Genomic DNA, 17,883 nt, shown 5'->3' with positions numbered 1-17,883 from the left:
TCACGTCTCTCCGCCCCAGGCAAGCTGAAAGGGTCTCCTCCCCTTCAGAGGAGCAGAAGGCCGAGCGAGCCTGCACCCTGGTCTCTGCTCCATGGGGCCCGGGGCAGGAAGAGGACGGGCTGTGGAAGCTTCCACACTGCTGTGACTCTTGTGGGCTTGTCTCTGTAGCAGTGGGGAGGGCAGGGCAGGAGAGGGCTCCTGGGGACTCCGTCTCCTTCCACTTGCTGCTATGCAGGATGAGTGTGTGTTATGGGACTGCAGATCATCCCCCTTTCTCCTCTCTGACAAGGGAGGACACTTGTGCCCTGTGGGGGCAGCCAGATGCCATGTGTGCGTGTGGAGCCTATCAGAGGGGCTCATCACAGGACGCAAAGGGGTGAAGAGCAGGAGAGAGGGGCAGCACACCTGGTCTCAGCGAGACGAGGGCACATGGAGGGGGATACTGGCAGGGCGGGGGGAGCAGGGGGCAAGGCAACCAGCAGTTTCCCCACCAGGATAATGTCCCCTGGACGGTGTGCAGAGGAGGGAAGTGGCTGCCCCGGTCCCCCCCCCCGCAGCAACCCCCGGGCTGCTTACGCCATCGTTAGCGCCCTCTCCCCCGCTCTAGCTCTCCTGAGCAGCTCGTCTTTAAAGCCCTCAACTATCATTTGCTTCTTTGTAATAATCGGGCTCTGGCAGTGCACAATGGCCTCTGGAAATTGAATTTGCAGGGAGGTAATGGGAGCTGTGGCAGCGGCGGCAGCCGGAAACAGAAGGGCAGGTGCGGCAAAGCATGAACTAAGTGCCTGTCACTCTCTTGGCTGATGTTAACGACGCTGGGGCTGTGCCATGCAGACGCAGCCTGACTTCGACTCGCTCCCCAATAAGGGGCGCTCCCTGGGGCCGGGTGTTCCGGGGGGTGGCGAGCGACAGCAACGACTCACTGCCTCCAAAGCTGGGGGGAGATTTAACCCCTTTCCTGCTGCGGCCTCTGCAAAGCCCACATTGCTTTAAAGAAGTATGCAGTGGGATGCCTTGCAGTGCCCACTCCTTTGGTGCACCCTGATCTACTGATTCCATTTATACAGGAACACGTCTCACGGGCATTTAAGCCCCCATGAGGCATTCAAGTCAGGACTGAGGGTCCCACTGCTATTTGTCAGGGAGGAGGAGGAGGATGATCCACCCAGGACAGGGCTACATGCTACATTTGGGGTACGATCCTGTGTGTCCATGGGCCAGCAATGTCCACTGTGGATTGATCACGAGCGTTAAGCTGTGCTGGCTAGTTGGGATTTGTCATGTAAATCACATGGGGCTTTTCCGTCTCCATGTTGGATCATGGCACCAGCATATGGGGTGAGCCCTCTTGTGTACACCTTTAACGGCGGCTTTCTTTTGAGGGTGCGACATTAGGGATAACCAGCCTGGGCGATATGCTTGCCAAGAGTAAACCCAGAGGAGAGTGAGCGTGGCCAGAGTGAATTCATTTCAGGCTCCAGGCGAGCATCCGTGGAAAAATTATCACCCAGCTTAGTGACACCAGTCAAGGGAGACCTTTAGCCCTGCTTGCTGAGGAAAGACAGACAAGCTACCCCTTCCCCCCCCATCCTCCTCCCATGAGGAAGCACACCTCCACTCAGAGAACAGCTGTTTAAATCCTGCTCTCAGACATCAAAAGCCTCACTGGGTTTCTCAAACAAACAAACATACCGTAGGACTGAAGAAAGGTGTAAAATAAATAAATGGAACAAGCTGTGCATTTTCTTTTAGCATTACAGCTGCTGCCGAAGATAAACAACAAGGAAATGTCACAAAGCGTCAATACAGAAGAAATTAACCTGACAAAAGCTCACACCTCCTCTTTCCCCCTTAAACAATTTTGCATTTCTGGAGTTCCCATCTAATGATTTTATTTTTCAATTAAATTCCTTGACAGAATGCCAGAATTGGTCTCCCTCGACGTCTATACTTTAGGAATGCTGTGGGAGACAGGAGAAGGGGAGTAGAGATCGGCACCGGGGGAGGGGGGGGCGGAATTCTCCTGCTATGGCTTCCGCTCAGCATCCGACCCCTGGAGACAGGAGGAAGGCTAGAATGATCTATTAAGAGAACAACCCTCCCATTGTTAAAGTGAGAGATAAGGCTGCAGCTGTGTCTTGCTTAAACATGACAAGGAAATGTGTGAAACAAACATCTGAAAGTCTGGAACCTCACAGTCACCAGTAACCTTAACTCTGCCCTAGGATCCTTACCCGATCGCCATCTACTGCCCCCCCTAATGCTACCCATCCCACAGTCATCTTTGACTCATCCCAGATCACCTTTCTACTAACTTTCAGAGATGTCAGAATTAGCCCAGCCTCCTACCTGAAAGTCCTCTAATGCCTTCCCTCAATTCACCCTGCGTGCCCAGGACAGAGAAGTTCTACAATTCACTGGGTGCAAAAAACCAAAACCATACAGCGGCTCAGCTCACCAAAGTGCGAAGAACCCTGGGATGTGCCCCCAGAAGTCCTAGTGACACACACGCAACACTGGTGAGGACACTAACTTGAGGTCACACTTCACTCTGTTATTGAGAAACAGGGGATAACGTGCTCTCTGTATACGTGCACCAAGTCCAACTGGTACTTTGCGCTACACGCTGCACAAAGCGGGAACAGGTACGGTTACCCTCCGACCACCATCAGCAGCGTTAACTCATATGTGGTAGTCAGCACACAGGGCTGGGTTCAGATTTCAGGGGTGACTCCGGAGTAGCTTTGCTGATGGTAGTGGAGTTATACCAGTGTAAAGGAGATCAGAAGCAAGCTGCATATGTCTGGGGGAACCAAGAACTGGAGACAGATGCCGTCAATCAGAAGGCTGCTGATGGAACCTTAACTATAAACATTAACTCCAATTTTCCAAAATTTAAAGAAGCCCTAATCATCCGTGTGTTGCTTTTTGGTGTGTAAACGGGTTATACCTTATATTACCGTTATATTCATAGTGGTAAAGGGTTAGCAATTGATAGGCAGCTGTTTTAAAGTGTCAAAAATTAAACATATCATTAGGTTGCCTATGACCACGGCTCGTCAATTACACCTTCTACGGATACATTTACCTACCACCCGTATCTGCAGATCATATTATCACTTATTGACCCTTTATAAGCTACTCGTTACAGACAAAAAATGAGTTAAAAGAACGTTGAAAAGTCAAACGCTCAAAAAATAGGAACTGCCGGAATCAAGGTTCCGCAGGGCGACCCAAACACGGCCCCTTTGTGTGTATTATAATAGCGTAGGGAGCCTGAGGGGTCTCATCTTGCTCTCCCTCAAAAGATCAACACCACCGCTTATCCCTCGAAAATGACAGCCCAGATCTGGGCTTATCGCTTAGCTTGAATAGTTCCTCAGGAGCACAGGATGTTGACAGAGGGCACTGCATCAGGCAGTGTTCAAGTGTTTGCCTAGGCACTTCACATTCACCTCCGGGTCACTCCTCAGCTTGCAGTGCAGTGAGCCTGGAAGCTTACCAAACCCGGGCCCCAATGCCCCACGCTGGAGAAGGCAGTTCCACCACTCGTGGCTCTACGTGGTAATGCCACGCCAGGTGCTTGTGCGAGAGGAGCGTTTAGGGGGGCAGGGGAAAAAAGGAGGAGCACAGGCAGCAGCTCCACTGTAATGGTGGCGATAGAAAAGAAGGAGACAGGTGGTCCTCAGCCTTCCAGTTGTCTGAGGAATTTACATGACCGTCATCCCTATGGCATCTGAGCACCTCACAGTCTTCACACACACTCCTGTGCGGTAGGGCAGGGCTAATGTTCCCGTTGTACAGAGAGGAAACTGAGGCACAGACACACTGTAACCTGCTCAAGGTTACACAAGAAGTGTGTGTGGGGGAGCAAGGAATTGAATCTGGGTCTCCTAAGTCCACTGGACCTTCCACCCTTCTACACTGTCACCCTAACCTGCTAAAGTGCCTATAAACAGCGGCTGAAACACCATGGGTCTCACTGGCAGGCCTGTGGGCTTCGTAAAATCTGTCCTTAAATACCCAAAGTTACCTCCAGTGCTTTGCATCCCTTCTGCTGCCTAGGAGGGAACTTGCATGGCGTCCAACAGTTTGAATTTTAATTCTGAATAATTAACATCACAGCTGAAAGCAGAAACTCACTGAAACACCACTCTGCACAAACGCCCAAGCATCCTTTGCTGTTTTGCATGCAGACAGAACTGGGATTTGGCCAACGTCGCACGGGAAGCTGGTGGCAGAGTCAGGAAGAGAACCCAAGAGTCCTGACTCCTCTGTGGTAGCTACTACAGCTCCAGCTCCCCAGGAATGAGTCCGTCCCAAGGTGCACATAGCTGTAGTAGGGAGATTTCAGCAGCTGGGCATAGACAACTGAAGTGTCTTGAGAGGGGCTGCACACAGCATTGTGAATGGGACCGTCTGGGAGAGAGCTTCTCCGCCTCCTGGCAGGGGGACTGGCCAGCTAAGGGGATGAGAGATGGGAACGCGGAGCCTTCCGCCTCTAGGTCATCAGCTGCAATCTCACTCAGATCACTGTGAATGAACGTTACCACCACCCGACGGTGATTCGGTGGCCTCTGAAAAATAAGTCAGTAGCCACAGTCCAAGCCCTAGTAGGCAAATGTGCACATCATCATGTCCCTTGCAGCTGGTAACAACAGGCAGCGTCTGCAGACGTGCCCGGGAACAAAAGGGCCACAGGGAGTCAGCTGCCATCAAACCATCGGTGAGCTCTACTGTACTGTGCAGGGTGGAGGCAAAGCACATTGATGGGTGGGGAGGTGGGTGTGGGACGCTTTCCCATGCCATACTGCTCCGTGGGTAGAGGAGTTCAATCTGCAGCGCTGCCAAGACAGCACGTTGGATCAGCATCAAATGAAAACAATATAATAAAATACAAGCTGCCAGTGAGGATCTGCCCGTCCCTGCAAACGCTTGCCCTGATGCAATGTAGAAGAGATCTGGGTTCGAGTCCTGGCTCTGCCACAGACATCCGGAGTGACTCTGGGCAAGTCTCAGCCTCTCTGCCTATTTAGAATGTGAGCTCTTTAGGGCAGGGGCTGCTTCTTCCTACGTGTCTGTACAGCACCCAGCACAATGGGGCCCTGTTCTCAGTGCGGGGGGCCAGCTGCATGCGTTAGAGGCAGGCGCTAACTCCCCACATAAGCAGGCCCTTGCTCTCCAGACTAGGAACTCCCAGAGAGGACGCAGGCAGGCAGCTGCTGGGAATGCACAGAACCATTTGCACACCTTCTAAGAAAGGGAAGCAAATTGGTTTGACTCTGGTGCATGCGCTGCGGTTCTGCTGCTCCAAGCTGGTTAAGGCTTGCCTGCTAACTATGCCATTTGCTTCCTTTAGACAATAGCAAAAGCCGACAGGGGCGGGGGCTAACAGGGAATTACCATGGGATTATCACATGGCAGGGCTGAGGCTGTCACACTAATCCGGCAGGGCTTTACTCTCTGGCTACGGCACATGTTTGCATTGGTTACAGATGCGCTGAAAAACAAAACAAAAACAGAGGCACAAAGCAGAGGGGAAGGGAGATAGATACCGGTGAAATGAAAACAAACACAGGCTCTGAGGAGCTCTTCAAACACTATTACAGGCGGGGTCTCTACAATGCACCTAGCAAAAGTGGCCACCAAAAAGCCTCTAAAAAACCTTCCAACGAACTCAAGGATGGCAACACTGGGTTTGATAGTTACAGGAAGTACTACTGGGCCAGATCCCGAGCTGGTGTAAATCGGTGCAGCTCCATTGATGCAGATTGTCAATAATGGGCCAGATCCTCAGTTGGCATCAATGGAGCTACACTGATTTACACCATTTCGGGATCTGACCCATTATTTACATTAGCCCCACAGCCTTCTGCAGAGGATCTGGCAGGTCACGTCTGTTCACGCCACAGCCTCCTGCAGAACGAGAGGAACTGGGTATAAAACGTTGCTGCTTCACTGCCTGGTGTTTTTCTATGCCTCTAGCACTGAAACATGAAACAAATCCCCTGCCATGCCACCATTTCCATTTGGACATACCCATCACCCCTATACACACCCATGCTCGCCGCCCTCAGCTTTCCAATGAAAAGTCCCTCTTTCCTGCTCCTAAGCTTAGTGCGAAATCCCCCCTCCCGTCAGTTTAATTCTTTGATCGATAGGGAAGAGCAGGAAAAACGGCCCCGCGCAGCTGGCCTTCCAAGTTACCCCTGGCAGGAGATTGCCGGCCCTGCTGGTGACGGCTGAGTGAAATGTTTGTGGAGCACAGAGAACACAAGTCAATAGTAATTTAGCTGGATTGGGAGCAAGTACCTTCCCTGCACGGATTGCAGCTCCCGGGAGAGAGGGAGTGTGTGCAGGATATTACCGGCTCGCTCGGAAATAGTCCCCAGACACCACCTGCCAGAGTGAGAGAGGCAGAGGGAGGCTTGCAGGCCGACACCGGCGGTACTGCTGTCTGGAATCGCAAGGGCTACAGAAGGCAAGAGGGGGTTGTGTCTGGTCATAGATGTGTCCCCCTCTCTGAGGCATCACCTCCTCTGGGAACTGACTGGACAGACCAGACTCCATGAAAGCCTCCACAACCCCCATTTTCCAAAGGCCATGGGAGGACTGGAGTGGTGACAGTGAGGTGCACCCCAAAACGAGTCGTGCTCAGCTCCCAGTTCAACCGTGCACTGGTTTGTGTGCAAAGCAGCCTCAGGTGCAGAAGGAACTTCCCCAATGGAAAAATATTCTAGGAAAATTCTTCTCGTCACCCAGCTCCTTCCCTGCAGGAATCCAGAGCCCTGCGTAAGTCCTCGGAGCAGGGTCCAGTGGAGCCTTGAGTGGCTGAATGCAGACCAGCTGCCATACAGGCTCACAGGAAATGCCGTAAGAGATAACCCCAGTGGGCCGCCCAGCCCAGCACGTGTCTGACAGTGGCAGCGCCAGATGCCTTAGAGGAAAATGGAAGAAACCCCGTAATAACCTACCCACAGGGGGAAGTTTCTTCCCGACATCCCCCAGTTAAGGCATGTCTATACAGTGACTCTCAGGAGAGTTAATCCGAATGATTTTTTCACGTGGATTAATTAAGCCACATTAAACCCCTGTGTGGATGCATTTGTCAGAATTCAAGTGGCCTTAATTCAGTCTAGTTTAATTCACTTCAGAAATGAATTAAGCGTTCACGCAGGGGTTTAATGCGGTTTAGCTAATCCATTTTAAACACATCTTTAGATCATTCGAATGAACTCGCCTCTCTCTCCGTAGACAAGCCCTTAGTGTTTGTTTTATAGACTTGCAACCTGGCCCAAACTCAATGGGGACTCAAGTACAAACACCCCTTGGGCCACGGCTGGGTCAGCGCAACTCCTCGCCCTGGGCTCAGCACAGTGGCAGCCGCGTGTCCCGCTCCTGCAGGCGCTTCTGCACTGTGGCGCGAGCGTGCCGAGGAATTGCAGCATCTCTCACTGCACGGCACACACAGCACAGCAGGGGGCAGTGGATGGCAGGAGCAGGGCACACAGCCGCCGGCGCCAACCCCCGGGGCAGGAGGCATCAGTGTCACTGAATTGGGTTCTGGGGGAAGAGTTGGGACAGGTGAGCTTGGGTTTGGTTCCGGCTTAAAAATCAGACCCGAGCAGACCTCTAGCTTGTTTTATGCCCTTAAGCAGAAGGGTTTCTATCCTTTAAAATTGTTTTTTCTTCCCAATGTTCTTTTTGAACATAAAAGCGTCTAATACTTTTCTGGAATTCTGCTAAGCTCCTGCCTCAATGCTATCTCATAGCACTGAGTTCCACAGACTAACAGCATGGTGTATAAAAAAAAGGATTTAAAACCTTGGCTTGTGTATTAAGAGAAACCGTATACAACCCGAGAGCACTAAAAAGAGGCTATACTGATATATTATAAGAGGGCAAACACAATCCTTGGATGCATGAGCAGGCGACTATCAATTAGGAGTAGGGAGGTGTTACTGTCGCTGTATATGGCCGTAGTGAGACCATTCCAGAATACTGTGTCCAGTTCTGGTATCCACCTTTCAAAAAGGAAGTTGCAAAAAACATGGAAAGGTTTCAAAAAAAGCTACAAGACGATCTGAGGTCTGAAAAACAAGTGAGAGTCTGAAGAAACTATCTATTTAGTTTGCTGAAGAGAAGGCTAAGAGGTGACTTGATGACAACTGCAAAAACCTACACAGGGAAAACATTTCTGATAGCTGATGGCTCTTTAGTCTGGCAAAAACCAAGTTCCAACAATTGGAAGATGAACTTAGACAAATGCATATTAGAAATAAGGTGCATACTTTTAACAGTGAGGGAAATTAGCCGCTGGACCAAATTCTCTAGTGATGGTGGATCCTCTATCACTTGCCGTCTAGAAGTCGAAACTGGATATCTTTCTAAGAGATCTACAGAAGTCATAGGCTGGATGCAGGAATCAGTTGGTGAGATTCTCTGGCCTGTGCTATCTGGTAGGTCAGACTAGATGAGGATCATGATCCCTTCTGACCTTAAAATCTATTGGTCTAAACTTATTTTGATGTATAGAAATGCTAAAAAGGGCACCCACCCTATGGTCTAAGACAGTGGTTCTCAACCCTTTTGACACCAGGGACCGTCTTGCTGCCTTCCTAAACTGTGTCAGGGAGATTGCAGGTCTATGGACTGGTCGTTGAGAACCACCACTCTAAGAGAATCACTATGAAGAGGATGCAACTCAAACATTTAGTGAAAGTGAGGGCCGCAGTAGTCTTGGAGAGTGCACCAACATGTGTCATCCACTGCTAAAAAACTGGAGACGTTGTTACAAACCCATCTCTCCTTGTTGGCACCGTGAAGCCTGTCCTATACATGGACACATGAGGTATTAATGTTGGGAACACCTATACAACCTTGTTGTGGCCACAAAGAAAAAGAAACTGAAAGAGGGCTTTTTTAATTCCCCCCCCCCCAGTGTTTCAAAATACTTTTTAAGTTTTTACTATCAATTAGCATGAAACATAGAACAACAGGATTACAAAAGGGGTATATTCTGAAACCTACGAGGGATATGGAATATCCATCACGTTTGTCCTGCCCAGACATTTGCCTTATTCTAGTATCTGCAGAAACTTCCATGACACGTTAATTGTTTGCTCACATTTCTGTGCAAGTCTTATTAATAACCAGGAAGAGAGCCAGGTGTACTGTAGTCCTGGCATATGTTCCGCAGTTCTGCCTTCATAGCACCGCCAAGGCAGCGTGATACAGATGGGCACCACCTCATTATACCAGTCCTGAGCCTGACATGACCAGAGTCTACAGTCTTATTCAGTGAATACAAATCACTTGCATTTCTGGGGCACTTTTGATCCTAAAGGATCCCAAAGCGCTTTGTAAACTATACAGGAATCACTTCACTGCCCACGGAAAGGCAGCCCATCTGGTGTGGCAGGAGGCAGCTGCTGAACAATGCACAGTAACACTGCATAAGAGTTTAGGGCAGGAAGCAAAGAATGCTCCATCAGTTCAAGGAAGGGACTGCAGTGCTGTCAGTATGCTGAGGACATCGAGCTCTGATTGTCCTTCTCAGCTGTGGACAGTAGAGCAGAAGTAGGGAGTGGCATGAAAAGCAGTTCACTCCCGGTAATACAGAAGTGGGAGCTATTGGTGAAAGGGAGCACTTGGAAGAACTGGTAACAATAGTGACCTCACCCTTAATGTAGGATGTCTGCTCCCCATGTGTCAGGGTCCTGCTGGACTCATCTCTGCTCCTGGGCACTCAGCGCTCGGGTGGGCAGAAATGCCTTTTCCGCCTCCTTCTCCCTTTCCTCTCAGATGCTACCCTGGTCATGGTGGTACATGCTTGGTGCCCCCAAGGCTAGGTTACTGCTGTAGGACTCTGAAAGCCACCTGGAAATCACGGCCGATTAGGCAGATAGCAGCCCCCCTTCATAAGCAGTGCTCACGTTGGTCCACCAAGCGCTGCATGTGCTAGACCAGTGGTTTTCAAACTGCGGGTCACGACTCAGTAGTGGGTCATGGAATGCCAGGCACTGGGTTGTGGCGGCTCTGGTCAGCACCGCCCACCGGGCCGTTAAAAGTCTCGATGGTGGTGCTGCCCAGCTAAGGCAGGATAGTTCCTACCTGTTCTGACACCGCGCTGCGCCCCGGAAGCAGCCAGCAGCAGGTCCAGCTCCTAGGCGGGGGGGGGGGGGGGAACCACGGGGCTCCGTGTGCTGCCTCTGCCCGAGCACCGGCTCCGCACTCCCATTGGCTGGTTCCCGGCCAATCAGAGCTGGAGGGGTGGTACCTTTGGGTGAGAGCTGTGCGGAGCCGCTTGTGTGCTTCCGCCTAGGAGCTGGATCTGCTGCTGGTCGCTTCTGGGGCGCAGCGCGATCTGCGGTGCCAGGACAGGTAGGAAGCCTGCCTAAGCACCCCAGCTGTGCGGCTGACCGGGAGCTGCCCAAGGAAAGCACGCGCCCCAATCCCCTGCCCTGAGCCCTCCCAAACCCGGAGCCCCTTCCAGCACTCCATACCCCTCATCCCCAGCCCCACCCCAGAGCCTGCACCCCCAGCCCAGAACCCTGACTTCCTCCTGCATCCCAACTCCCTGCCCCAGCCCAGAGCCCATACCCCAAACCCCTCATCCCCAGCTCTGCTGGGTCACGGGCATCAACAATTTTCTTCAACTGGGTCGCCAGAAGATAAGTTTAAAAACCACTGTGCTAGACTGTCTGCCAGTCGAAGTCTGGGTCCATTTCAAGAACACAGCCTCCATTCTTTAAATCCCCAAATGGGCTTGAGCCTGGCTCTCCTGAAGATCCTCTCTCACCTGCACCCTGCCCATGCCCACCCTACACCACTGAGGCTGGCAGAACCCGCTTTCAAACTCGGAGCTAGGAAGCAGAATGCTACTTAGGAGAAGGCACCATGTGAGCTCTCTCCCGCCACCATCCTGCTGGCTTTCCCCTACCAGGTAAATGAGATGCAATCACGGCTGTGCACACTGGAGACCACACCTGGATTCCTCCTTGTCAGTGAGCAGCTTTGTTACAGGGACCTGTTCCTCTCTGTCGAGGCAGGTAATCAGTTCAGGTCACGGTGCCTAAGTACTGCGGGGAAGGGACCTCAGAAATGCATGCAATCGAATAACCACAATGATTGCTACTGGAGACTGGCCAGGGCAACACAGCTGTCACCCCTCTTCTTGTGCCACGGGATCGCCAATGACCACACATGGTCAGGACCTTGCTTTGACGCGTCACCCAAACATAAAACCACCACTACAACACCCCCAGTACCATTAGGCGCTATGTCAGTGTTTATCCAGAGCACTAATTACTGTCTCACCAGCACCACGTCCCGCAGCAACTTTGGCTCTTTGGCAGGGTCTCTCAATCCAAGCAACCACCATCTCTGACCCCATTTCGCTTGTTAAGACAGGACAAGCTCACAGACTGAGTGAGTCTCGGGAGAGGTGGTGGTGGGGTGCTGGCTTGGCTGCCGGCTGCTAGTGATGCAAGTCGTATTTGAACCCAGTTCTCCAGGCAAGAGCATTAACCCACAGCACTGCCCTACCTGCTATTAACAAAAGAACAGGAAGGGGGGCATTTTTTTAAAAAAACAACCTGAGCGTGTAGCCAAACAAAGCCATTTCCCTCCTGCCTGAGAGACCAGCAAACAAAGATTTCTGCATCAGATTCTTCTGGCACTATTATATGCGCTCTGCAGAATTCGCAGCCACTGCGGCCTGCAAAAGGACTGAAAGCTTCTCTCAGCCACGAGCCTGCTGTTTGAACTGCACTCTGGATGAATGAGACACAGCCAGCAGCTTACTTACTCTCCTCCACTGTGCTTTCACGCTCACTTCTCTTCCTCTCCTGAGCTCCCTCCCACGCACATGTCTGCCAGAGCATCCCCCTCTTTGCCTGCTATGTGGGTTCGCTTTCGAAATCTAATTCAGGGGAGGGGGAGGAGGGACAGAAGATGCTGTACCCAGACAAGCAGAGCTCCCAACCATCCCTACTGATGCTTTCTACTCTCTAGTTAACTTGCCTCTAAGGCTGCTGATCTTTGGAGAGACTTATGCAACTCTTTGAAACGTGCACTGCATTGCAAGGTGCGTGTTTTCCGTCTCTTGGGAGACACGGGGGAAAGAAAACAAGACTATGATCTACACGGCCAAGGACCCAACCCCAGTGGGTAAAAGCACGATATAAGCTGCCCTCAAATTCAAAGTAAAGCAGACACACTGGGTTGCACATAAAAAACCTGGCTGTCCCACGCATTATTTGGAAGAACCAGGGGTGCACTAAATGCAGGGGAGACCATGTGCTTCAGTGGAAATGTCTCGCTGGGAAGCAGAAAGAAAGGAGGAAAATGGAGCGTGCTCTCTGCAAAGAAGGCAGCGCGGGGCCTCAGCAGAGCGGAGCGGGTTCAGGTGGTGTTTGTATGTTCACAGTACGTGTGCCCCCAGCAGGAATGCTCAGGGCTGGCAACAAATGAAAAACGTTCCGCTCCATGACTCACTCTCACTCTGCTAATCTAAACCGCGGCCTTGCTCAATGGGTGCTTGTGGTCAGAACAGCTCCCTTATCGGCCGGCGCGGAGCAGGAAGCACGGCTGGAGAGACGAGCACGTGGGTGGTTATAACAATCTGTGCCACAGTAACAACTAGCTGCGTGGCGAGACGGGATAGAGGAGGTCAGGGGAACAGACGGTGAAGCGGTTTTGGATTACAATCTCATCGTACCTGGCTTCAATCACCAATGACAAGAGTTTGGGGCTCTCAGACACAGATATTTCGACTTTTTATTACAACAATCACTCAGAGGATGGTATTAGAGTCCCAGCACCGGGCTAGATGGGGAGGGTCAGAGAGGTTTCAGAGCAGAACTGCAGTGCGTTGGCACAAAGCTGGGTATCGCACAGCACAGACCCACAATGTGCCTGGCTCCACCAATGGAAAAAATGAGCTTCTCCCCACCCCCAGCTAACGTGCTAAACTGACCAAACCAACGGTGAAGGTGTATCAGAGAGGTTGCTGACGGAAGGGAGAGATGCAGCTGCAGTTCACCTATGCTTATTTCTAGCCCTTCCATTTTCTGCATCATTACAGCAATGGTCTACGTCTCCCACACGTTCCAACACCAAAGCCCCGCAGAGCTGGTGGAACACGTTGCCTGTTCAGCTCCCAGTAACACTGTCAGGGTTCCCTTTCGGGGTGGCTCTGCAGGAACATATGCTGGAGTAGAAAATTCCAGGCCACGAGGAGATGAGCTAAGTCCCACATATGGTCACACATCGGGCAACCACTGAACCCAGGGCGCAGAAGGTGCACTGCTATTAAATGCATATATTTCAGAAGCGCCTACAAGGCCGAATTTGGATCTGGGCATTGTACAAACACAAGAGGCTTACGATCCAAGTCCAGTCCAGTAGGTCCAGCCTCTTACATATCTCCCTGAAAACAGGGCGAAGCACAAAGTAACTGAATGCCAACTAGAAGTAACAATTAGCCAGGGGCAGTTGCCAGTGTGCATGGAGGGAGGGCAGGGGTGGAAGTCCACTGGGTCTGTTCCCTTATCTCCCAGCACTCGCACACCAAGAAGGATTCCAAGCCAGACACTGCTCTTATTTTCACTTCCAAACAGATGTGGTTTACTGAACTCTCTCTTGCTCCACAGCCAAGATCCTGGGGACATGGTGCCCGTCTGGCTTCCAACTTCTATCCACAGCAGAGAATACAAATGCTAGGACATTAGGATCCCAAGGACTCAGGGAAGACAAAAACAGAGAGAGAACAAGTGCACAGAAATCAGGGCAATTGCTGGAGCCCAGTGTGACCTGTTGGCAGAGCTGGCTACGGGGGTGGTTGACACAGCATGGGGAGCAGTCTGCATTTTTGTTAGATCTGCAGTCACCAAGGAAAGTCGAGATCAGTTTTTAAAATGACTCCCCGAGGTGGCACAGGGGCTCCGGAGACTGCGAAAACAAAGAGGGAGGCGATTCTAAATATAATAAGGACAAACCTCCTTGCAGCTCCCTTCTCCTCTAGGGTCACCCTGAGGAAGCATCTTTTGCCACCGTACATCCCCAACTCCACGTGCCATGTCTGGAGCCATTTATGGGCACAATTCCTCCCTCCTGGCGCACGGACACCCCCGGGCAGGCATTTCCACATGCCTGGTCTCCCTTGTGGTATCTAGGCCACACCAGTGGCTCAGCTATTATTTCCAGTGCTCACTTGCTTTCCTGCCTCTCACCAACAGCTGACTGTCCCCTCTTCACATTCAACAGCTGGTGGGATCCAGCCACACCCCTTTCACTGGAGACTGTCTTCCCAACCTGAATGTCTGTAAAGAACCACTGCCCATGCAGTCCCCTATTCCAGGGAGGGGGAGAAGTGAGCTTTGCGTCTCATCGCCATGTACGTAAACTGCTGCTTTCAACGCTTTCCTGGAATGAATTGTTCATCTCAATCTTTTTTTCTGGAGGCAGCTGGCGTGTGTCTGCTGGGGCAGGTTGCGTTGCAAGGCTGAAGGAGGAGCATTGATCTCCACCATAGTCCTTGAACCCAGGGGAGAGCTTCTTACACAAATATTTGCCAACCCATGCATTGGCACTTGTCAATGGCTGTCAATACATGTCTGCAGTAGGGTTATCTATGGAAATGTCGGCTTCTGGAATCTGATCCAAACAAGTCTGTTCAACTCTCAACTTCTTATCTGTTCCAGTTTTACCTGGACTTCATCCTCCTCCTTCTGGAGGCCTGTATCTCTTGTAAATTAGCCATTCCAGACACTAAACATGCTACCTTAACACACAGCATGTGGCATTTCAGTGTGTCAAAGCACATAATAGCATGCTCTAATGTAGAACTTTTCATCAGTAGATCTCAAAGGTGATCAGTAGACCTACCCCCATTTTACAGAGGGGGAAACTGAGGCTTGGCAGACCACTGGCTGGGCCAGGAATAGAACCCAGTGTCTCCTAAGTTCCAGTCCAATGCTCTATCCACTAGGCCATATTGTACAGTACCACTGCCTTATTCCTCAGAGCCATGGGTACCACCTCACCTCCTATTTGGGATACCTAAATATTTGGAATTACTCACAGCACTGTCAGACTAGTGAACCAATATGGACTGCAGAAAATCATTTCATGGATTGACCGCTCCAGCAAGTACATAAAGGGTTAATATATAGATGCATACAGGCAGGCATGAGCAAAAGAGTAGTCAGGATGTTCCCTGCCACCTCTCCTTGGCACAACCTGCATTACCAGGGCATGGCTTCCCTCCATTGCTCCTCGGTGCACTTTACTCTCAAAGCACAGGAGACATCCTTGGTTTCCACATCCACCACGCAATACACCTTGCAGTTATGTTCCCAGGTTCCACCATCCATTTACCAACCCATGAGAACAGACAGCTCCTGGGAAAGAACTGGTCTGACCCATGCCAGATAGGGACACACTGGTCTCAGATGTATTTACCATTTGTCTGGATGCTACTACATTACCATGAAAATGCTCAGCTGTTTTCCGCCTCAGGGCCTCCACTGTTTCCTCCGAGTCAGCCCACTCCAAGACCAGCCTCCTGCCGTACAAGTGTGTGCTGTGACACAGGGCGTTGAAGGCTTTCTGAAGGTTTAAAGAAGGGTGGGGAAAAAGAAATTGCATGTAAGGAAACAAACTTAATATCTGTACAGGTTAAATAATAGACACTGCCCTCCCTCCAACTCAAAAAAAAATCTACAGGGACCCCAAGGCATCCAATTGTGGGGGGAGCGAGGTTACATAAGAACGGCCATACTGGGTCAGACCAAAGGTCCATTTAACCCAGTATCCTGTCTTCCGACAGTGGCCACTGCCACGTGCTTCAGAGGGAGTGAACAGAACAGGTAATCATCAAGTGACCCATCCCCCATTCCCACCTCGTGATCCAGACGGGGTGCTGATGTTCCTCAACACCTTCATTATGGAGTCTTCCCCTACTCAAGGGGTCCAGCTACCTGCGGCACAGCCACAACTGGCCTGGGTCGGCTGACTCAGGTTCACTGGGCTCGGGCTGCGGGGCTAAAAATTGCCGTGTGGACATTTGGGCTCGGGCTCGAGCCTGGCCTCTGGGACCCTCCTGCTCTGCGGGGTCCCCGAGCTTGGGCTGCAGGACGATTGTGAACATCCAGACAGCAATTTTACAGCCCTACAACCCGAGCCACAGGAGCCCGAGTCAGCTGACCGGGCCAGCCACAGGTGTTTAATTGCTGTGTAGACGTACCCTTGAAGACTGCTCTCTCTCCTGGGAAGAGCAGTCTTCTGCAGCATTGTCTCTTACGAATGCATTTGGTGGGGGCGGGGGGAGGAGACATAAAACGGGGTGCGGCTGAGAAACAATGGCACAGGTTGGACGTGCCATTCCGCACTGCCTCCAGGCGTACGCTTAGCACAACACAACAGCGGTACAACCTGGAGTGTGGTCTTCTGCTTAGAACGGGAGCAGTCATCTAAGCCTCTCACACCAGGAAAGGTCAGACTAGATGACCACAATGGTCCCTTCTGGCCATGGAATCTATGACAACACCACAGACCAGGTCACTCTCCTGGTACGTCGAAGTGAGAGTGTGAAACACAAGCATGATTCCAGAGCACAGCTTTATCATTAAGTAGGTCCGCTGAGGCAATGCATTTTGAGAACTCCAGCTACTGGGGGTAAGAAGTCTTCCCTTCTACTAAATTCTGGTGATCGCATAAGTCATGGGAGCAAATCCGGATGCATCAGAACCCCAAAACGGAATTGCCTCCTATTTCATTGTTGTGGTTTTGTTTCTCACACAATAAAAAGGTCTGAATGTTTCCCTATTGTTTGCTATTGCTAAAGAGCGTTAGGAAGGCCATAACCTCACATTGACATTGAAGGCACACGTGCCGGCAGTACCATTAACACAACAGACTTTCTATATCCTCAGCTGATCAATGGGAATGCTCAGGAAACACTGGCTTGATCCTCGGAGCTGTGCTCGGGACATTGCAGGAGTGGGCCCCGTTATGCAAACACACAGAGCCAGCACTTTTATAGCACCATTCGTTCCAAGGGACTGCAAAGTGCTTCAGAACAAGCCCAGACACTGCCAGGGCTAGACAGGAAGACTAAAATGTTCTCTTAAATGTGTCAGATAAGGTTGAAATAAAACATGTTTATAAGGTTTGTAAACTGACTTCTATGGAACACCTACAGTGACTTACATATATGTAGAGTGAAAAACGAATCAATTCACCAGGAAGTGAAATGCAGCCACGTCTGGGGTGCAACACAAGAGCTGTTTAACAGCATACAGTAACACTACACAACTATTCAGGACAGGATTTGAACAGCATATGCAATTCAAACAGGAACAATTTAGACAGACAGTAATGTATGTAGTTACTCAGACTGGCACTGGGTCAGGATACCAGAATTAACATAGTCTGACTCCTGTCTCCAACAGTGACCAGTCTTAGATGCTTTAGAGGAAGTTGCAAGAAGGGCAAGGACATGTTATGTCTATTTGAACCCAATTCCTCTTTCCATCCTCTCTCAACTCAACCTGACTCGGCTCAGTAAACACTCAGGAATCAGATCTTAAGACCCTGCTGAGGGACGGGTCACAGCCTGAGTCCCTCTAAGTTCTGTCATTTTGCAGTATGGATGCAGCTCAAGCTACTGACCTGAGGTGGCAGGTCTGCGTAGTGCAGTGTGGATGTGTGAGCACGGCTGAGAGACCTGGGTCCAGCAATAGTTAATCCAGGTTTATCATGCAGAATGGAAATACCAAGGCTTGGAAATACCGAGTCTGCAAGCCTGGGTCCCGCAGATGCAGGTTTACAATGCAGTGTAGACATACCCTTAGGGACTAACCTGCCAAAGGGGGAGGA

At 51.0% G+C, this 17,883-nt stretch overlaps 1 protein-coding gene across 1 annotated transcript in view; it reads right to left on the bottom strand.

The window, feature by feature from the left end:
• The window catches only part of RBM19 (RNA binding motif protein 19), a 112,642-nt gene that overhangs the window by 19,238 nt on the left and 75,521 nt on the right, over nucleotides 1-17,883 (bottom strand). The window contains exon 23 of the mRNA XM_044990523.1: nucleotides 15,492-15,612. Within this exon, the coding sequence (XP_044846458.1) occupies nucleotides 15,492-15,612 (121 nt within the window). The remainder of the gene's footprint in view (nucleotides 1-15,491; nucleotides 15,613-17,883) is intronic.

Source organism: Mauremys mutica, chromosome 16 (genome assembly GCF_020497125.1).
Source record: "Mauremys mutica isolate MM-2020 ecotype Southern chromosome 16, ASM2049712v1, whole genome shotgun sequence".
Lineage (NCBI taxonomy): Eukaryota > Metazoa > Chordata > Testudines > Geoemydidae > Mauremys > Mauremys mutica.
The sequence above is the reverse complement of the archived record's forward strand: the minus strand, read 5'-3'. Positions and strand labels throughout refer to the sequence as shown.